Raw genomic sequence first — 22,579 nt, forward strand, 5'->3', positions numbered from 1 at the left:
GGTGTCCAGCTTACGAATACAATTTACAGTTTTATCAATCAGAAAAAACGTTACTGTTTATTATTAAATGACTACAATATAACTTTAACTAATACTTAATACTAATACTAATACTAATACTTTTTTAGGGATGGATTTCAGAGAGTGGGATTGCTGGTCTCCATCAATGGAATAAACATTATTATTATATTGTTTTAATTAAAATATTAAAGAATAACAGGTATACAAATCTACATAAATGAAAAGCTAGATCATTTTACACATTCTGCTTATCATGAACTATATATATATTTAAGCTGAAGAAAAAAAATAATAACACATACATCATCAACATTTTGCGACATTTCCGGTCACGGGTAGATAGTTTTGCTTTACGGCAGTTGTGACAAACCAGAAGTCCTACTTCTGGCTCTGCAGAGTTCTTTGGGAAGTCAGGTGATGTTTCAACCTGAAGGCAAACAAACAAACAAACAAACAATGATCTGAGATACGACAACCTGACGATGGTCAAACACACCAGCGGAAGGATATGACTATAACCACGATGCGACAAACTATAGCACGCTTTAAATAGTTTTCGTTCTCGGCGCTAGCTACCTATAGCTAAGCTAACTTAGCCAGAAACTAGAGCGGCCACTCTGTCAGCTTCCATCCCGGAGAACAACATGGTTTGATGTGTCATACTGCAATTTCCCACCGAAGCACAGAGGGGGCCGTTTTCATACGCTGACTCGTAGCCGGGCTTCCGTCGTTTCAACACACAATGTGGCTACAGCAGAGACTAAAGGGGCTGCCAGGCTTGTTGTCAAGCAGCTGGGCGAGGAGAGTCCTCATTGGGCTGCTGCTCTTCCTCATCTTCTACTGGTACCTCGGAGCAGAGCGCCGATGGAGCTTCTTCAGCGGCTCGGTCATGCCCGGCGGAGCGGCGGGACAGTGCCTCCTGGCTGAGATCCACAGGTGGAAGTCTCTCGCAGACCGAGGAGAGGGGATCTACAGCACACCGCAGGAGCAGCTAGATACTCCTTTCGTGTCGGGGAACGGCCATATCCTCATTGACATTGACTCCAACAAGCTGTGGGTAGCGTCGTCTTCACAGCCTGGCTCGGCTCCGGTCCACCAGACGGAATACTCCCCGAGAGTCGGTGTCCATCTCGAGGGGAAGCGTGCCGAGGCTCAGGCCACCATGCTGGGGTTCCGGAAAGGAGCCGTGCTGTCGGTCCGCTGTGCTTCCCCGGCCGCCCTGCAGTCAGCCCGGGACTGTGTCACCATCAGAGAGGAGTTCATCGCGCACAGGAGCAGACCTAACGTCTATCTGCAGAGGCTCCACATCAGCAACCCGTCTGACAAGGCCGCCTCCTTGGAGGTCTCCTATGATAACCCCTCCTTTGGTAGCAAGTTCTCCACCAGTGTGGAGAAACTTGAGGACAAAGAGATAGTGCTCTCCTCTGGCAGAGTGCCTGTGGAGAACAACCGGATGGTGTTGGTGGTGGTGGTCTCCAAGAAGATGAACAGCAGGCTCCAGGTCCCTGCTAAACTAGAGTACAGGGAAAACATCCTGTCAGTGGTGTGGACCTCAGAGCCCATCGAGCCCTCCAAGCTGGAGGAGACCTTCAGCGCCCTCAGAGATGGAGCCAAAAAGGAGCTGGGGGAGCTGCTGAGGGCAAATGTGGAGGAGCTGGTCTTAGATCACCAGCAGGCCTGGATGGACCTCTTCATTTCAGGTGGGTAAAGGTCGTTGTGGCAACTGGCCCTGGGTTTCTAAAGGAACATGTCGGTTTTTAACCCATTTACTTGAATCAGTGGCTGCCTGAAATGAGAGGAAGGAAGCATGCCTTACACAGACAGTCAGATGGTCATTAAAACGGCTCAAACATAAGCAAGGCACTGATGTGTGCTTTTCAGGTCAAAGGTCATAATAGAGGATCAAATTTCATACTGGCTAAACTATGAAAAGGGCAGTAAAATACTTTGATCCAGATTGATATATTGAAAGCAATGAACATATCATGAAATGCTGTTGTAGATCCTTCCTTCAGTCTGTGAAAATCTATAAAAAAAATCAGTTTCAAACATCTGACAGTGAGTGAAGCATTCACCGTGCACATTGCTCATTTTACTTTGGGAACGAATGAGCAATCGAATTTGAATTCAAGCTAATGAGCTATTAAGATCCATTAAAGCAGTATCAAGCTGAATCAAGTGGACAGTTAAAACATAAGTAATTGGGCAAACTTCCGTGGTTTGGTTAATATTTTATACAGCATGTTTACAATTATGTCCATCCGATCACTGAACTCTGATTAATTCATCTGCCCTGTAAAAGCCCCGATTCAGCTTTTTCTCTGCTCAGCTCTGGGGTTTCTCAGTGCCAAACTGACTCGAAAGCACTGGAAGTTCAACCCTCAGTGTCCATTTAGCAGAAGTTCACTTACTTAACTCACTATACTCATTGAGTGGAAGTCTTGCATCTAACTCTCCATTTCCACAAACTGGCTCCCAGTTGTAAACTATTCTAATTCTACCTGCCAAAAGGTGGCAAAAAAAAACCAGAAATAAAAAGTAATCATGGTGGAAAGCTGGAGAAAAGCTAGCAAGTGGACCTTGAGAGAAGATTGACAAAGAATAATATTTGATGGTGAATGCAACCAATCCTTGGATACATGCCAGGTTTTTGTGAAGCTATGCTTTTTCTTTCCTGGTCATTCAGGTGTTGAAATGAGGAAAATCACTGACTCCCACACACCGTCGAGCCGCACAGTGAACACCACCCTCTACTACATCCTGTCCTCCTCCATGGCTCCGCTGCTGGATCGAAGGCTGAGCGACGAGGAGCGCGTCCGTCTGGAGTCCAGCCTCAAGTACGCCGACCACTGCTTCAGCGGCCACGCCACCATGCACGCAGAGAACCTGTGGCCCGAGCGGGTGAGCAGCGCAGCACAGATCCTGCAGCTGGTCACGCTGTGGACTCTGACCCTCCAGAAAAGAGGCTGCAAGGTGCTGGTGGCGGCCGGAGCCCACGGCGCCATGCAGGGCATGGTGCTCAGCTTCGGCGGCCTCCAGTTCACCGAGAACCACCTTCAGTTCCAGGCTGACCCAGACGTGCTGCACAACAGCTACGCCCTGAGAGGGATCCACTACAACCAGGACATCATCAACCTGGCGGTGCTGCTGGACGGGGAGGGGAAGCCTTTCCTCCACGTGTCCGTGAAGCCGCAGGAGAAACCGGTGAAGCTGTACGCCTGTGAGGCCGGCTGCCTCAACGAGCCCGTGGAGCTTACGTCCGAGGTCAAAGGTCACACCTTCCCTGTGATGGTGACGCAGCCCATCACACCGCTCCTGTACATCTCCACAGACCTGCGCCATCTGCAGGATCTCCGCCACACGCTGCACCTCAAGGCCATCCTGGCCCACGAGGAGCACATGGCCAACAGGTACCCAGGCCTTCCCTTCCTCTTCTGGTTCAGCGTGGCGTCGCTCATAACACTCTTCCACCTTTTCCTCTTCAAGCTCATCTACAACGAGTACTGTGGCCCCGGCGCCAAGCCCCTCTTCAGGAGCAAGGTATAAACAGCATTATAGACATAACTGGAAACAAAAAACTGCAAACTGATCTGCTCTGCTCCTCTTTTTTCTTTTTTTTTTTTTTTTTTTTTTTTTTATTACTTGTGCTTGTGGTGGCAAATATTTGCTCTCTCTCTCTCTCTCTCTCTCTCTCTCTCTCTATAGACGCTCTCTCTGTGGGTTGGTTTCTGAGTTTTGATCTTCACCTTCTCTGAGTGAACTTTATCTTCCCATCTAACGCGGTCCATGTTTGGAGTGGGTTGGCATGTTGGCCTTCCACACCTGCCCCCCTCCCCTCTCACAGGAGGGGATTCACCGTGCTAAAGCTTGTACTGCAGCCGTCTGCTCTCAGAGACTGTGAGCAAAGAAAAGTGATCTCAGTTCCAGTGAAAGCACCAGTAGAATAGTAGCCTTCATTCAAGATCGCAGACCTTAGATTACAATTAACCGTTTGGTCATTTTCTTCCACCACCTGTTCCACTGCTCCTTTCATCGTGGAATGTAAAGCATTTGTAGATGGCAATAGAATACGAAAACAAGCACAAGAGTTATTTTATTTTCCAAATTAGGTTATTGTTTAATTGTATTTATACTGAATTCAAATTGTTCTGACTGAGCATTGTTAAGGGATAGTAGCAGTGTTGATGCATTTCTATTAAATCACAAACCTTTTTCAAAGTCCAAAAAGATTTTTTTAGTTCAAATTGTCTTAGTCTCTTCATGGATTCTGTTAGTATTCATTCTTGTTTGAGTTAGGTAATCCTTTCCAGTGGACGTCCATTCTGCTTTTATTTCTGTCAGAGTTCCTTACATTATGTGTTTGCATCTTATGAACCTGCACGAGGACGCAGGTGATGCAACTCATCCCTGCTTTTGGATTGTTTTCCCGCTCCACTGATCAGCAGTCGGTGGCAGTAATGTAACAATGAAGGCAATGAGAAATAGACCACAAGCCAATCCAACGTGTTCTAAGGAAGAAAAATAAACTTAAAGTGTTTGTTACACCTAACAGTGAATTTTGTGTAGAAGCACTGAATGTAGACAGAAGCTTTGTCTGTTTACGAGAAACCTCCACAAGCTACCTGTAAGCTGAAGACAAGAGCAGCTTTAAGGCTCACTGTGATTCATAAGCTAACTCACACCAGTTTACAGTCAGTTGGTTTTTATACTCAAACTGAAATAATGGAAGCCATTGACTCCCTTAAAATTTGGACAAAACACAATTGAGAAACTTGAACCTAAAATCCTACAGCATGCCTAGAAAAGCTTGCTGACATCACTGGTTTGCAGTAAAGTCCCATGAACGTGATTTGTAGTAAATAAGCCCTAATACTGCTCTGGTCCTGTAAAATGAATCTTTGAGAAAAAAACTTCCATAGCTCTGGTCGGCAGTACTACTAGTACTATTAGTGCTGTCGGTAGTATCGGTACTTTCTATTCACCAAGTGAACTGCTGAAATGTGGGAACACAGCCGTATGGTGAAAAATAGGTTAAAAAAAAAGCGTACATAGTTCTGTGCAATGAGGAGTTGCTAACATTATTCCAGGTGTGCTCACTTTCAGTTTGAGTCTGATAATCCGGCTGCTCGTGTTTTTTTTTGATCCGACAAGAGCTACGGGAAGTAAACCCATGTTGGAGTAAATCTTGCTTGTCCTTCTAGTGAGCTGACTGTCATGGATCGACCCAAAGCCAAATTAAACTGTAAATGACAGAAGCCTGAATTAGAACTGAGCGTAGTAAGGTGGTGCTAAACGTCCATAATGTCTGTTGCCATGTAAAGCAGCTGCTTGTTTACACGTGTCCTTTCAGAAAGACATGAGGACCTGCTTACACTCACAGAAGGAAGCCGAAATGTGCGTCTGATCGGCATGGACTGTGTGCTCACTTTGCCAGATGTCTTTCTCTACTCCTCCTTTTCTCCTGCGTTTGGTGATGTTTTTTATTGAATCGCTCAATTAAATTAACAAGAAATCTACGGGTTGGCTTTGGCTCTTCACTACTGACCTTTCTCACCCTGAGCTGCTCCTATCAGAGGTCTCTGATCCCCAGCATGTCCTGTTTTCTCCACTTTCTCGTGCATGGTGTGGGTGGGTGGCAGTCACTGTCCCAGCCGTTCTAACCCTCCCCTCTGAATTCACCAGGTCGCCCACAAAAGTGAGGATGGCTGCTGTGACACCAGGAATGCTGCTTGAGCGCTACAGCGCTCAGGTTCAACATGTTGGCAGCATGGGAGCTATTAACACGAGCATCTGCTTCTTTTTTTTCTTTTGCTGCTTATCGATAGTGAAAGATAAGTGATACAAAGAGAGACGAGTATGAGACCTGACAAGGAAAGAGAGAGAGAGAGAGAGAGAGACAGCAACCAAAAGAACAAATCAGATGCTCTCTCCTTGATGACGTCTGCTGTGGAGTGATACTACCCACAGATCTGTTGTGACAGGATGTCTATGTCACTTTAAACCAAATAGAGCTGTCGGTACGATTATTGTCACTAGTGATTAATCTGTTCAGAAGTTTTTTGATTTTCTCTTAAAATCTTAGAAAAATCATCAAAACCCCATCCGGAGTCCTGATGGCGATTTAAATGTTTGGATTTGTCCGACCAACAGAAGCTATTCTGTTCATTCAGGACTAAAAAAAGTCTTACATTTAAGAAACTTTATCCTGTGAATGTTTTGCATTTTTGCAATAAAGTTGAAATCAATTAATCTAAAATTTAAATAATCATTAAAAAGAAGCAGATACATCTTCAGCGTGAACAGCATTTTAAGTATTTAAACAGCAAGACGATTCCAACATGTGGCAGAATTCCCTATTAAACTCTGATCTCACTGGAAACTAGAAATGACTGAACCAGAGCGGTTTCTTTTCTGTTAAAGTCAGTGAAACTGGTTCTCTACTAATTCATCATTGCACGCACTCCTATTACTTGTCAGACTATAAACAGTTTATAAAGAAATATTTTAAATAAATGCGGCAGAACTACAGATATATTATTACGCACATTATTCCATCGTAAAAAAAAAGACCTGGGGCCTTCAATACCCAAAATGCAACTCGACCACTGACAGTTCAGGGATTTGGACGTGTGTGATAGGAGTGGAGCCTCTATCCTGCAGCAGAGATGAGCAGCAGGCTCCAGAGGTCTGGTGAGCTCACATTTCTCTTCTCCACACCTCCACATTCCTCTTATTTCAGCCCCAACTGAAAGCTGACTCAAGTGACATCACTTGAGGACATTTGTCAGACTCCACACAGCTCCCTCTGGATACACATAAGCAGGGGTCACCAATAGGCCGAACGCGCTCCGGGTCCGGACCCAGACGCTGTTGTCTCGGAACCTGGACCTACAACCGATTAGACAAATAAGATTTATTACATTTTGACAAAACACTTTGATTTACAGCCGCCGCAGCTTTTTCTAGCCTTTACGGCACTCGTTCAGGTCCAGGAAGCAAACAGACCCTGTGGACAGTGAGACCAGAGCCTTTAACCAAGAATGAACAGACTCTTGTATGTTATGTCTTCCCACCAGCAGTTTAACAACCAGAACGTGTCATGTGTTCAGAGACTGTGGCGATTTATTAAAAGCAGCAATGTGAAGCTCGACTACGAGACAAAGCATACATCTTTGGAGCAAAGGTACCTACTCACATCCAAAATGAAGGCGCAGAAAATAAGAGCCCCATATGATCACAATCATTCACTGACCAACAATAATATTAACATATAGGGAATAAGGCTAAAGTGAGTGGTTTCTATAAGTCCCTGCACACAAACTTCTCTTTTTAGATGATGAGAAGAATACAATAGTGTGGCTTTTTTAATAGACTTTACTTCACACCTGAATGAAGTGAATTTAAAGCTGCAGGGCAAAGACAATATCGTTAAACTCATTTTTTTAAAGTATTTTATTCTTAAAGGCATCCCTTATTTTACTTGAACATTGATTTCGTATTAGAGCATGCACTATTTATAATTCATCCAGTTCCATTTGAATAGTTATTGTTGAGATATTATTCAGTTTAACTTTTCTTTTTGATTTGATTAGTCAGTTGTTGACGACATACAGGTTAATAAAACTGCTGGGCTACTTCAATATATAGCACTAAATCATAGCACAAGTTAAACATTACTGTGGGTTCCTCTGGACCTCGCTGGAATCTGGACTGAATACCTCTGCACTAAAGACTCCATGCTATTTGTTTTCACATATGCAGCCTAAATGCCCGACACCTGGACACACAGAGTTCTGTTTGACTGAGCGGGCCCAAAGTTATTCAGCACAGCCTTGCAGATACACTGCCTGACTTTGCTATAGGACCCCATATCCTTTATAATTGAAAGTCAACTGTAAACTGTACGTTTGTACTAAATATTTAAATCTGATCCCCACCCCCCAAAACTTCACCAAATAGTGTGTGACTCTGATTGTCAAAGGCAGAAATTGGCAGTGTTCAAAGATAAGATGAAAGGTTAGTGGGTTTAGATGGAGGCAGAACAGCTGATTATTAACAGGTAATGTTTACCATGACTCCCATCCGAGTTCAGCATGTTAATATGCTAACGTTAGCTGATGAACACAATGAGTAAACGGGAATGTCCGTGCAACAATTTCATGCCCATCCCTGTGATAGTTTTGGGATATTTGAGTTTGGACCAAAGTGGTGGACTGGCCGTTGCCGTGGCATCAGTGAGGCGTCAACCCGCCATGTTGATGCTCTGTGAGGGAACACTTCCAATGTGACGCTAACATCTAAAGCAAACCTCTCTGAGTCTAATGTTTTCTTGTGAATCCAGCCTCTTTCAGATTGTTCAGATAGTTTGGGTAATAATACCAAACTATCAGTAATAATACAGAGTGCTGCAGGAATAAATCCTAAAATCTGAAAATGAGATATCTGCACATGTTGATCCGTCGTTCAAAGTCACTGTGTTTATTGAAGTGTTTTTGGTTAGAGGTCTGAAATAAGGTCTGAGTTCAACACAAGCTGAAAAGGTTTTTTTTAACGTTTTGTTCTACAACATAAATAATGTAAATAGCCCTCTGGTGAATTTCGAAGCTTTTACACGTCTTCAAAAAAAGGCTGTAAATGAGACGTTATCACTAGAACACTAGTCCTCCTTTAGCTTAGTTGTGGTGAGGTGAAGTCATGTGACCGTGGTGTAGTTCCTTTAGAGCCTAATATTAGCTTTTTTGCTTCTGCTGATTGCACTCACGCTTCCAAAATCATAACAGTGGTGTTCATTTGTGAAGATAATCTTGCTGAAGGCTTTCATAGCGTTCCAGCTGGTTTTTCCCAAACAAACAGAGAGGTTAAAAGTTTAAATCCTCCTCTGCCACCAGACTGGTTGTGTTAAGTAGCCGTGATTGTAATTCCGACCTTGAAGGGGAATTTCTTTAGAGCACAACGATGCTTTTAGAGTTCCTGGGTCTAAAACATTTTTTAGATATTCTCAATTCCAGCAAACGGGGCTTTAATGTAAGTTGCACTATATGAAAGACCCAAGAAGACAAAACATTTCCGATGTTCAAAACAGGAAACCCAGCTGAACATGAGTGTGTGGAGACTGTGAGGCTCCATTGTCATCCTCATTAAAGCACTCTGCATTCATTTTTTGTCAACACGCATTTAAACATAGACATTCTTGGAGCGTTTCCTCAACCCGCCATGTGTTTTATCACAACTTTGATTTTTATCTGCTTATATTGACCGCTGGTTTCATTGGTTGCAATCTTATTCACATCAAAGTAATTACTTAGTTTATGTGATCGCTGCAATATCACTAAGAAGTCTGATTGGTCGACAGGAGCAGAGAGATGATCAGGAAGGTTGGAAACAAACCAGGACATTAATCCAACTTGTTCAAAGGAGAAAAAACAAAGTGTACCATTAAACACAATTTTGCTTCATCAAATGCTTTAAAAAAAACAAACTAAACTGATCCCTCTGTCCACTGTCAACCCTTCTGAAGACATTTATGTGTTAGGTTTGATGTATGGGTTCTTACTGGTTGTTCCTCGGGGCTCTGGAAGATCAAGTCAATTTAATTATGCAACACAGTTCTAAATATGAATAAGGTACAAATAAGAAAGGTGTATTTTGTCAATAAGATTATTGTCATGTCAGTTTGTGTGATTTCCATGTTCTCTGTGGTTCACAATTGTTTAGCTTTTTCACTTTTCAGTGTGTGGGTTTTATCTCTTTACTTCATGTGAACTACTGAATGTGCCTTAATGGAAAAATAAGTTAATTTATTGAGTTCATGGCTACAGCCATAATCACATTGGATTGTACTTGAATGGTTTGTAATCATGTTTAGGTGAAGTTTAAAACGTTTTTTGTTTTGTTTTACGTTTGGGAGAATAAATCATTGGATTACTGTGAGAAAATTCATAATTATGTTGTCTGACAGTTTGTTCCATACCATTTGGGGTTTAGAACAGCAATATATTTCCCGGAGTCTGGGGTTTACCACAGGAATCATTACATGTTCATCACTGAAAGAAAGACTTTATTATTGCATCATTTTACAGGCAACTTTAGTCCCCTGTGTTGATGTGAAGGCTGAAGGAGTGTGGAGAGGAAGAAAGCCCACTCACACTCACCTGTTCCCAACAGGATGTGAACATCTATTCAAACACTGAACAAATACAGTAAGCCGGTTTCAAAATGATCATCTGCTGTTAATATAACTCATCTAATGGTTTGATTGAAACATTTGGTTTTCTGTATTTAAAAAAAAATTTAAAATACAAATGTTCAATAATTCAGTGGGCAGTAACTCTAACCACCAACCACCTGTCATTAACAGCGTGCATTTCTTTTTTCTTCACTATACATTGTCTCTTGTCCAGTCACAGCCATGTCCCATTGCGATTACACGTTCTATGTGTTCAAACACTGTAGTCATGTCTCGTCCCTGTACAGAGACACTCTAAAATCATCACCATCTGTTTTCAGCCCAATGGTTCTTTAATTGTTACAATTAAGAAACTGTCCATTCAATTAAGGAGTTTTAGTCTGATATTTAAAGAAATCAGCTGCGAACTTCTGTGTTTCCCAGAGTCAGCTTTGCTCCCAGCTGCTGATGGAGTCAGGCTGGTGGTTTCCCGCTGCCTCCAGGTCCAGTCTAAACACACATTCTAGACTTCTATCTAAGCCCTGATCCAGGACTGCCAAACTACGCAAAGTCACAAAGAAACTGAGCAAACTCCATCCGGTGATGACGTCACTAGGGATGTAGCGATCCTGATATCAATCCGATACTGACTCAAACAGCTGGATCAGTTATCGGTGACAACGGAGATCACCTATTCAGTTCAATTCTGTTTGTTTGCTATATTCATTATATACTGGGATTTGAATTCCTGTTTGGTTTTGACCATTTGTTCATGCATTAAAAAAAACTTACTGTTTGAATTGTAATTCCTGGTCCCAGTCTCTTCCACTAAGTCAGGCATACAGCTTATTAATGAAACACTGGTAGGTGATTTGGTACTTGGTATCAGCAGATACCCAAAGCCCAGGTGTCTCCATCAGGACTGATAAAGTTGGATTGATGCATCCCAGACATCACCATTGAAGTCAAAACTCAACCATGAGCAATCAAAGATGGCCCGGGGTTTCTTTCTCTCAGCAGTGAGCTCAGTGCTCCCACTGGTGGTTGGAAGACAAATGATTCCCCTAATGGCCCTTTAACGGCAACACGTGAACGGCCGCTAATCCAGCATCTGTACTGCTGAATTACGGGCCGTTCACATGTTGCTTCCAAAAAATGCGTGGAAAATACCAGCCGTGCCGCTTTCATAAATTTATCCAAGATGCTTTAGGGGGTTGGGCCTGCCGTTACTAAGCAACTAGAACCTGCGCAGGAAATCCATTTACAGTTGATATCGGTTATTTTCTTCTATAAATAACAGTCTACAGTGAATTAAAAGGAGGAAAGGGTATTCATTTTAGTTCAGTACTACCCGGATATTTACTATCCGTCTCACGGAATATTTTTCCTGCTTCGCCCTCGCTGTCAAAGGACGTCACAACTTCTGGTGCGAAAGGTCAGACAAATTGTCTCAAACAAATCAAGCAGTCAAGCTGCTGTTGAGGGATTTTTTGCTGCTGGACATCCTTTTCTCAAAATTATCGCTTCATCATTATCATCATTCCAGCACCCAGGTTGTAGTTGTTTTGTAAGTAACCACAGGTGCGACATTAGTGCAACCCCCCCATGCATCTTGGATAAATTGATGAAAGTGGCGCGGCTGTTTTCTACGTGTTTTTAGAAGCAACATGTGACCAACACCTTAAAAGGTAGTCTCCCTTCTGTAGCTTCTCTTCTTTACATTCCCTCCTTCTCCTTTGTTTCTCTTGATTTTACATGGTTAGTATTGACTTTGATGAAAGACTTTGGAAGAGTTCTCGATCAGTGTAGGATCTTGTTTCTTTAGTCAGTTTTCACCTGCCTGATGTCATATGTTCTTCTTCTTTTACGTTGCTAGAAAGATTGCTATGATCCGCTGACATTGTATTTTCAAAATTCTCCCTCTAATGAAGTTAATAAACGCTCAATGCCATCTCCAGAGTTCAAGGAGACAGAAGTGCAGGGCCTTGATAGGTGGTATGTGCGGGACTGTAGCTCAGCACAGGAGGCATGCGACATGGATCTCATCAGAATGAAGCAGGTATGTTTTCCAAAAGGCTGGGCTGAAACAGTGAGCATAACGGAAATGTTCAGCCATGCTGCTGAGAGAAACACGAGGGTACAGTAGTAGATTATGAAAACAATATGTTCTCAAGGACACACAGCCTACCTAACACAACAGTCTTGTCAAACTATGGGGTGAAGTGTTCCTGAAGTAGTGCCAGAGTGAAGCTATCAGTGTAAAAGGCGAGTCCAACAGTCCCAGCTGACGTCCTCGTGTTCAGCAGGCCATGACGAAACCACCGCCAAACTACTCTGGCCTGGTACCTGAACTCAACTCACATGTCAGTCAACATGTGTGATCCTGAGCACATGGTGTTTGTCCATTCACAGCAGAGCTGCCTTTCACAGCAGTACGTGTGTGTGTGTGTGTATGTGTGTGCGTGTGTGAGAAGGGTGAGGTGGGCTACGAGTCTTTAAGTGTGCTAATCTGGGCATAGATCTTGAGTGCAGGACCCAGTTTGATGTTCATAGTGCCCATGAGATGGTCCTCCTTCAGCAGCAGCAGGGCCTGTCCATCGATCTCCTGACAACGGAACTCCTCTGCAATCTCCAAACAACCTGCAGCCACAAACCAGAAACAGTCAGCTCACTCCACGGCTCTGCACCAACGTCTCACGATAACCACCACACGCACTAACATCAAGCATCTGTCACCAAACTGTCTTTACATGGTTGCTATTAGAATAAACTGTATCTATATGTAAATCCAGTTTTATTTTCAATTATTAAAAGGAGTTTTTTAAAAGTCTTTGGGGATATATCAGGACTGCTCTTTTAAAATAAATCATTATGGTCTCATGTTTATTAATGATCTACAAAGCATTGGTCAGAGGGACTTCTCAGACCACTCTGGGCTAGACTTAAAGAGACATGTGGATCATATTCCATGGAAACGTAGTGGAGGTTGAACACAGGTTTGTTGAAGAGCTCTACATTTAGAGCAAAGGGGCTGAAGGTTTGTCATCCAAGTCATCCGGTTCTATTGTGGGATGCAACGGAAGCCTTCTTTAGAGGAAAAATCATCATAGCTCAGACTGCTCTATTAGAAAAGCTAAAAACTATTTTATCTGCAAGATCAACTTGAGGATCTGGAACAGATACTTGTGGTTCCAGTGAGATCAATCGATCCATCTGCCCTGTTACCCAGGAAATCAATTAAATTTCCCAGAGGAGACTGAGGGGAAAAAAATATGATTTATGAAGCAGGTCCAAAAGTTTCCAAATCAACAGCCTGGAGGCTCCACAAGCAGCAAGCAAAACAGTTTTCAAATGAATTACAACAGCCCCTTTTTTGGCAAAGAGCATAACGACAATCGTATGTCTGAAAATCAACTGAGGTGATGGATAGATACCCCACACATTATTGATCATGTTAATAATCGGATTTTAAAAAAAAGCTCTCGTTTCTATTGGATTGGAATTCTTATTTCAAGTACTGGCAGATTTGGCAAATGATTTATACAATGTATAAAACTCCATACTCATCCCCAACTGCTCGGTTAAAACAAGAGCAAAAATAATATTAACACAAAATATTACCAGACTGATTATTTAGTGCTATTAATTTGACAGCAAAGAATAAAAAAATAAATTGTGCACACACTTTAGTTATTCTCCAACACGACAACCTCCTGGTATTTTGAATGAATGATTGTTAAAAGGTGAAACTGTTGGATCACTGATTCAGGGAAGTGTGGTAAAGGCTAACGGACACTTGAAAACTTGATTTCAAATCCAAAGTATTTCCTTATTCTTGTTGAAAAAAGGATTCTATATTATTCACAAGAGTACACTAATAATTCTATCTCAACAACTGTCTTCAGATTTGGATGAAATTGTTACAAAATCCTGATTGGAGCTAGTTCAGATCAACCAGAGAGAAGCTCCAACCAAAAAACTAATCCAGAAATCGTAAAAAAAGAAAAAAAAGAACTAAACTAGGTTAAAAAATTAAAATAAACAAAACAGTTTAAAACAACTTTAGCAGGAAACTGTATTCATCATACAGTACAAAGTGAAGATGGGTTTCCAGGGCCCTCCCCTCTCCTCCACACTGTCACTATCAGAGGATGCAGCAAAAATGGGCATCAACATTTGGATGTAACTAATAACCCTGTGAGATCCGAGGCATGGCCCACCTGGCAGAGAGGAGATGAACTCGTAGACGTCCTCTATGTTCCACTGGCCGGGGTCACTGGGCAGGAAGCTGTGGGGCTGGGAGGCTGACAGGGGGGACGGGGGTCTTTTGTAGCCGGACAAGTCTGAACATTGGCTGGACTCTCCCTGTGCCGGGTAGACCGAGTGACCAGTGGACAGAGCAGCAGCAGGCTTCTATACAGAGAGAGTAGTCAGACATGTGTCAATACAACACATTCTGTCAGAGACTGAGCCCAGACTTTCATAATATCTGCCTCTGACGTGATGAAATGTAAAGGTAAGAGCTATAATACATTTACATCAATACATATTGTTAAATACAAAAGAGCAGTTATCTTTTACTGGAAGGAGCCGCACAACTTAACATTACAAATAAAAAGTCAAAGCTCACCTTCTTTTTAGACTCTAAACTGCCGTTTTTGTGGTTTCCGTTGAGTGCTCTTTGTTTCTTCATGTTCTCCAGGGTGGTTTGGCGGTTTGGGAAGAGACCCATTCTCTTTGTGCATCCCACATTGTAGCTACGAAACAAAAGTTACCACGGTAAAATGAAAATCCAAGCTGGGTTATTTTTTTATTACTTTTTATTTTCACAACCAGTTGGAACATATTTGTACATTAGGTACAGGTCTGTACCTCAGTAAGGCCTCTGTCACAGCCAAACCACAGGTCCTCAGTCATAAAACTGGGACATATCACTGTCACAGGAGAGTGTTCCCACCTGGTTCCAGACAGCCACCATTGCTCCTGTACCTAAAAAGTCAGCAGTGTCCAGGCTAAATGACACTCAGCCCAATTCTGATGAAGTGGTTTTAGAAACTGGTTCTTCAGCATCAAAAATAGCTAACAAAGCTAACAGATCCACAGATGATGCCATCTCCACTGCTCTCCACTCAGCCATTACCCATCTACTGAGCATCAGTGATATTGGTGACAAGAGGTGCCTGTGAAGAGCTAAAGGGATATTAAAAGGAAAACCGACCCAGCTACAACCTGTTCATCCTGCTGCTGTCTGGAAGAGATACAGAACGTACAGCTGCTGAACCACCAGACTTAAGACCAGCTTCTTTCCTCTGGCTGTGAGACTCAGAAATTCATCCTCTACCCTCCATATATAATATAGGAGGATATATCATTTTCTTTACGTAACAAAATGGGACTACAATCTGAATTTCGGTGTGCAACCTTGTTGTACAATGACAAATAAGTTTATCTTAAACCTTGAAACCCTGTATGTGGCTGTACATGGCTCAACAGTAAGGGTTGCCAGGTCGCTATTGGCACCCTTTTCGAGCAATTAAAACTCTAATCTTGGCCTGTAGTTGCCATCAGTTGGAACCACTTTTGAACATAAAAAGAACAGAGACAGCAAGCACCTACTGCTGTTAAAGTCAGAACCAGACATTGCTGCGTATGCATTGGTGTATTTACTTTCGTGCACACAGGCATCTTTTTAAGAGACAATAGTGAATCAAATGAAGTAGTTTGACTGTTGGTGAAAAATGACACTAACAACATTAACATCACAAACAAATTGATTCAACTGACAAAGAACCAGATGAACCTGAAGGAAAAACAAAGAGAAAAAGTCTTGGTACAAGTTTCCCTCCATCTTTAAACTGGACTGAAAATTATAGTGCAAAGCATGTACAACAAAGACACGACCTGTGTACATGTCACATATTTATTATTAAATTGACACATAACTGCATAGTATTTTAATTACTCAAAGTATAAAGGTGAAGAAAAATGGCAACCAAAAGCTGATGCCTTGCTGTTGAGCCCTGCCGTAAATGGACTTATTTACTGCATGTTCTTACATCAGAAGATGTTGAAAGCTTCTAATCTCACGAAGCATAAAGCCTTGTAGTGTTGAGACCTTGGTGACCTGCGTCATATTATACTTCATGTTATATCTGTATTCATTTTTAGCACCAATAACAGGCCTTCTGCTGTTCCAGAGCTGCTCTCCTTTCCCTCAGGCAGGGTTCTTCAGTGCAGTGATACGCAGATTAAAGGACGACCCTGCTCTACCACTGAACCCAGTCTTGTAATAGGTTTTTTAGAAGTAAAGTGCGACGGGGTTTACATACTATTATTATTTGAATTTTTTTTTTTAATATATTCTTATTATTATCTAATATATGCCAATTTTGAAACAAATGACTGGAGTGTTACTAGTTTACATAGTGTATTTGTAGGGCTGGGCGAATTCAATACAAGCGTTTATCATCTTTCAAAGGAATTTTACATCAAGATATCATGATACACAATTATGTTGTCTAAATTGATAATAACAAGCATATTGTAACTCAAGAGTCTCAGAAAAATCTGATGATTTTGATTATTTAAGTTTTAAGTAAATGAGCAAATACTTTTTGCTCAATTTGTCAATTATTTAATTCATACAAAATCATGTCGTCATTTCATATAGACTAGTCATTGAACTGCCAGAAAACATGCTATATCGTGTTATATATTGATATGACCCGTGTTGGGATTGAAGATTTTGGACATATTGCACTTCCCTTTGTCATTAATAGTGACTTTGAGAAGATCAGCCCACATTATGAATGAATTATGCATAAATGTAGGTAATTCTAAAGGGTTCACTTTCTTTTTCATTGGCATTGTGCATGCTTCTATAACATCCAGATCAGACTGCTGCAATGCACTTTTCTCTAGACAGAAATGGTCACAAGCAAGTTTGTTCATATAAAACCTGCCCTGAAGTATTTGTATAGGGGCTGATCTCAAAATCCTCCCTGTGACCTACAAGGTCTTAACGGATTGGCTCGTTGCCACATATCTTATGACCTCGTACACTCAATCACATCCTCTACGTTTTCTTGAAGCTGGTTGTTTAACTGCTCCTCGGTTAAAGACAAACTGCTTACGTAGGAGGCAGGCCCCGCTGAGATTTAAAAACCCAGCCTGGAAACGCCAGGCTTTGGCCGGTTCTAATTTCACTGGCTGGGAAATCATCATCTGATTTCTTCTCTGAGAGGAAGTTATTCTGTTGTATGAATTTAATTTGATTTGCGACATCAACAGTGTTACCTGCATGTTTGGCGCTCGGCCTCTGTGTGTGTACTTTTACATGTAAAGTGTCATGCATGATGTCATGTGTGTTAACTTGTAAAGTGTGCAGAGAGTTACTCAAGTTAAGTTCTCTTAAAATAAACTGAAGATTGCGCTAAAGGAACCTGTTGGAGTCTCACTCCAACAGGGTGAGACTCACTCTCGCTAGCTTAGCACGTTACATCATCGTACAATATGCCAAAGTTAGTAGTCCTTAATCAACATTTAGGGAAAACAGAAGCATCACATTGGACTCAGTATCACCGCGGGCGAAATTGTGGGAATGAAAAAACCCAGATTCATGTCTAAAACGCCTTTGCCTTACCGTTTGGCGCACACAGTAGAACAGAACCTCTTGGACCTCTTGAAGACGTAGGCGAAGTCCACCTTCCCACACAGCTCACAGGTCAGCATTGGCTCCTTCTGGGCCTTGAGCTCTGAGGGAACACAGCCAAAACTCACTCAGACAAACAGCAGCTGCACCGCAGAGGTACCATCACCGTCAACTCCCTACCACGTAGGGACAAGGACTATGTGGTGCAGGACAGAGCACATTTAATCCTTTCATAGTGCCCCCTTGTAACTTTGATGGAGGAACCAGACCGTCATGGTGAAGAGGCAGCTGAGCCTGAAAGCAAAGCTCTCAGTTTACTGACTAATTTACATCCCATCATGCATCTGCAAGAATGAGATCGCTCATTTAAGTCGCCGAAATGAGGCAGAGAGCAGGGTTTGTCCTTCTCTCTTGGCTCCTTTTTCGTTCTTCGCACCACTAATTCAGTCACTTTTTAGGTGTACAGGCGAGAGCGATGACTGCTCCGAGGACAGACCGTCTGCTAGTGCTCGGTTATTTTCCACTCCTCATTGTGTCTTGTCCCTCTTTGTGCAGGCTTTTCACCTTCTCCTCCACTGTGTCCATTCAGGTATAAATTGCTTTAGAGATAGGGAAGCTTAGACGTTACAAATGAGATGGGACTAGAGCCAATGCTCCTTAGTTTCTGAAGAAAAACAGCTTAAGTAGTTCAGGATCTGAAAAGGGCTCCATTCTATGTAATAGGATGATCGAGGTATCCGGATTACAATGTTGGCGATTCTGGATTTTATTTTATCCATATTGAGTCATTAAAACCAGACCTGCGAAAAGTGCAGCTCACTGAGAGAGGGCGGGATCAGGAGGTTGCAGGCTGAACCACATACATGAACTAATTATCAGATAGAAATGGCTCACTTTCGCACATTCATAATGAAAAAATGTTCTTGATCTCATTATGATTTTAGGTGTGAACACGCGGCTTACTGAGAAACCATTGCGATTTGTTGGAGTAATTATCACAAGATATTATGTATTATCTTTTCTATCTGACCTCAGGATCCCCAGGATGTGCTGCAGGACAGAAATCTATGCTACGCCACCTCTGCACTGCTGCCACACTCACAGCTCGTACGTCAGATCATGTGTTGAGTCTAGAGGCCCTGACACACCAGGCAGTACCCGGGTCACTACAAGTTGAATCAGCGGTGGATTCACTCTGATCGGCTGCTCAGCTTGAAACCAAAACAGTGCACAAGATGAGAAATGAATGTGAAAGTGTAAGGATGAGTGAAATCAAGAGCGCTCTTCTTTTTTCATCTGATCATTCCCATACACTTATATGTCACAACGACATGGCCATCTAGAATGAAGCTATGTGGGGAGTGACAGTGGTGTTAAAATGGGAGGCAAACTCTTTACCCTTTGCTGAGAGGCCGTCCATCTTTGAGTCTGCAGTGTGTCTCCTTAGGCTCTCGATTGAGAAAGATGGACGTTCCACCTGCCGACGGACAAAACATATTTCATTATAGCTGCAGATACTGTTGCACAAGACTGAAACGAATCACAGAACACAATGCACAAATATGCAGTGTTCTGGCTTGAACTGGATAATTGACTAAGGGTGGTCAGGTGGATAGATAGTTATTTATTTCTATATTTGACAGATGACAGTGGAGAATGGCAGGCAACATGGAGAGAAACAGACAGGGCTGAAGGCGCACAAATATTATGTCAATGAATGCTAATTCTACAGCTCTGTTTGATTCCGTTTTGTTAATACGATTGATTCCAGCTCAGCACCCTGCATTTTGAATGCTTTAGTTTCTGGTTCCAAAAAAAAGTCCCTCCTTCAGCTGATTGGTCAAATATTAACCTTGATGCTGCTGCAACTTGTGTTTTGTTTCATTTCATTCGTACAGTAAAAGCACAGTGTGACAGTAGAATTGATACCAGGATGAGCTGGCCATTTCTTTTTGATTTTTCATGATGTTAAAAACAAAGTTACGGTTGAGGTTAACCTGCTCAAGGTGATTTGATAATGTCTTATTGATGGCCCAGGAACTATCAGGGCAGAGTTTACAGCGCAACAAAAGAAGTTCAAGAGAGAAAACAAAAGTACATTTTCTGATTGTGTCAATACACTATCATATTGGGTTATAAATAAATAACTATAAATTCACTGCTGTTCATTTTTCAGTCTCCTTCTCCACCTCCGCATGTCTCCTTTGCATTCATTTATTACATCAGAGTTGAACAACAGTAAATGAATAAAAACACCTAAATGACTGTGTGTCATTATGTGAGAAAAGTGCATCTCTAAAATGATTGAGCCATTATCAAACTAATTTCCCATATCTTCATGTTTCCTCAGAAAACATAAAAATTTCTAATGCAATAGCACTGGATTCACAGGAACATCACATACAACACGAGCAGTCAGCAGACCAGATATAGGTTGGAAACCAGGTCACAAAATGTTAATCATTTTCAGTCTCCAGTCCTGGTCTATGGGACAGCGTTGCCAGTGTGTTTGAGTTACCTGCCACTATTAACGGCCGGCTGTCTGTCATTTAATGATCATATTCTGTGGATTGTGACATTACAGAAGGACTCCTGCAGGGCTCCGGTACTCACGGGGAAAGGCTCAGCCCCCTCCTGGATAACGAAGCCTTCTATCAGATGGGTGAGGATGTGGGACTCGACTAAGGCCTGGGCCGGTTTGCTCTCTCCATTGGGTTGGCTGCTGTTGCTGTTAGTGTTCCCATTCCCAGAGGTCATGACTGGAGCACAGGCCGCCCCTCACCTGTCAACACAAGCAGCACGGCAAACGCGTCAGGCCACGTGGAAACTGGGACCAGGCCCCCACTAGCTGATGATCCAATACACAAAGAATGCCATGCCAACACAACAGTTTACTGGTGCCCAGGGTTTTGGCAAACATACAAGTGTTAGTATCAGTTTGCGTGACATATAACAGGTGTTATTTTGACTCCGTAAGAACCACTTTTGAATCTGGTAAAAGTGGTGAAACGTCCTATTCTGTCATTTGCTGACTTTGCACTGGCAACAAGTTGTCTTCTTGCACTTAGTCATGGGGGATTCAGTCTCCCAATGTGTCACACGATTGCCAAATTTCAGAATGCAGTCTGGCGTGTCATTCCCCTGCACTGTGATCCCTTGTTCTTAACAGTCCGCTCTATTCTTTGCCCTCATTTGACCCCGCTTTGTTGTCCTTGTTTTTTAGCATTTTTATGTGAAAGGGCACTGAGAGAAATGAAAAAGTTAAATTCAAGAGAGCCAATAGAGCTGATTCTGACACAGGATCACTGGACTTGTGTGTGAAGCTACATTGTTATTGTGGGAAACCCAATGGGTTCAATATCAAGCTGTGATTGTGAAACTAGAAAAAGACTGATTCAATATGTGCTTTACACAAAATGATCAAGTTGTCTAGCTGTGACGTTAAATAATCAGCGTTGACAAAGAAAGCCTTTCCAAGTTCCATTGGTACCGTTTAAAATGAAATGTTAGTAGAACAAATCGACACCAAACTCATTCAATTGCTGTAAACCTGCAGCCAGCCTTGCATCAGAGCATCTTGGATTCTCTAGTTGAATGAACGTGTGGGTGAATTAAACCAACGTTACTACACAGCATTAAAGTCCACGCTTCCATGCTCCCTTTCTTTTTTTTAAAAAGAGGAGAACTTCAGAGCAGCTCGCTTACTTTTTCCAGACGGGACCACCTCTGAATTGGTCCGAAAAGAGGCGCTCCGGTGGGTAACAATGGTAGTAACGTTAGAGGGAAGAAAAGCTCTTTGTTTAGCGGCTCCAAACAACGCGTTCATTTACTTTACGCTCCCTCCGCCGACCGGCCGAAGAGCCGCTCCGCCGCTCCGCCGCTCGCACCGCGGGACGAACGCTCGAGCACCTCAACGAGCCGCGGGGTGAACTTTAGACGAGGACACGCGGAGTTAGCAGCCGATTCATAGCCTCGCTGCGGCTCAGCTTTCTCCTTACTCCAGCAGCAGACACAACACTCCTCTTGTCGCGAGCGCGCGCGCGTGCGTGCGTGTGTGTGTGTGTGTGTGTGTGTGTGCTTTACTGGAAAGGATTTCCGGCAACAACTTTCAGAATTAAAGCCAATAATAGATATTTGTTTATTTCTTTGCATACATTCGGAATAGCAACAATTAAGGTTTATTCCTGAACTTTATTTAAAAAAATATTTGAACACTTATATTTTGAATATTTAAGATGACTGAGTCTGCAGTTATCATGCAATTAAAAGCTTTAGTAGACAGTGGAGGCGGACCTGGGTTAAGTTCTCTAAATATGCCCTGGTCGCCAGGCGCTCCCAGTCCGGTGCCATACCTTTATTCTGAAGGCAACGTTGTCCGGACTGGTATTATCATGGCTACCAGTGGACCACACTAACGCCACTATACTAAACTAGTGGTAGTTTTGAACACACTTCCAGGTCTGATAAACTAATTCGCATTAGTCTGTGCCGGGATAATGGGGGAGGCTAAATAATAACTAATTACGTCAAGGCTGAAAAAAAAAACCCTGAGGTATAGCTGTCACATGTAAACTATATATCATGAAACTCATATTAATATTGTTCACTCAATAAATAATTCTGTATTGTAGCCCCTTCATATCTTTTATGAAAAGAAACGTCTTTTTTCACCACATACAGTACCAGTCAAAAGTTTGGACACACCTTCTCATTCAACTACTTTGAAGAATGTAAAATATAAA

General features: G+C 42.4%; 2 protein-coding genes across 3 annotated transcripts; one reads left to right on the top strand and one right to left on the bottom strand.

Annotated features, from left to right (window-relative positions):
- Positions 1-351: 351 nt before the first annotated feature.
- Positions 352-5,868, top strand: kiaa2013 (KIAA2013 ortholog). Of its 2 annotated transcripts, XM_054608622.1 has the most exons (4): positions 352-1,721; positions 2,708-3,431; positions 3,508-3,561; positions 5,704-5,868. In XM_054608622.1, the coding sequence occupies exons 1-4, from the start codon at positions 764-766 to the stop codon at positions 5,858-5,860; spliced, it is 1,893 nt and encodes a 630-aa protein (XP_054464597.1). In that variant the 5' UTR covers positions 352-763; the 3' UTR covers positions 5,861-5,868. The 2 variants fall into 2 exon arrangements, with proteins under 2 accessions (XP_054464597.1, XP_054464598.1); XM_054608623.1 differs by having other exon boundaries at positions 2,708-3,561; positions 5,704-5,834.
- A 6,803-nt stretch (positions 5,869-12,671) lies between these two features.
- phc2a (polyhomeotic homolog 2a (Drosophila)) lies at positions 12,672-21,835 on the bottom strand. Its single transcript, XM_054608624.1, has 7 exons — positions 21,543-21,835; positions 20,451-20,619; positions 19,236-19,314; positions 17,829-17,940; positions 14,817-14,943; positions 14,407-14,599; positions 12,672-12,826 (listed from the first exon to the last, which is right to left on the bottom strand). The coding sequence occupies exons 2-7, from the start codon at positions 20,592-20,594 to the stop codon at positions 12,672-12,674; spliced, it is 810 nt and encodes a 269-aa protein (XP_054464599.1). The 5' UTR covers positions 20,595-20,619; positions 21,543-21,835.
- Between the last annotated feature and the right edge of the window lie 744 nt (positions 21,836-22,579).

This window comes from Anoplopoma fimbria, chromosome 12 (assembly GCF_027596085.1).
Source record: "Anoplopoma fimbria isolate UVic2021 breed Golden Eagle Sablefish chromosome 12, Afim_UVic_2022, whole genome shotgun sequence".
Lineage (NCBI taxonomy): Eukaryota > Metazoa > Chordata > Actinopteri > Perciformes > Anoplopomatidae > Anoplopoma > Anoplopoma fimbria.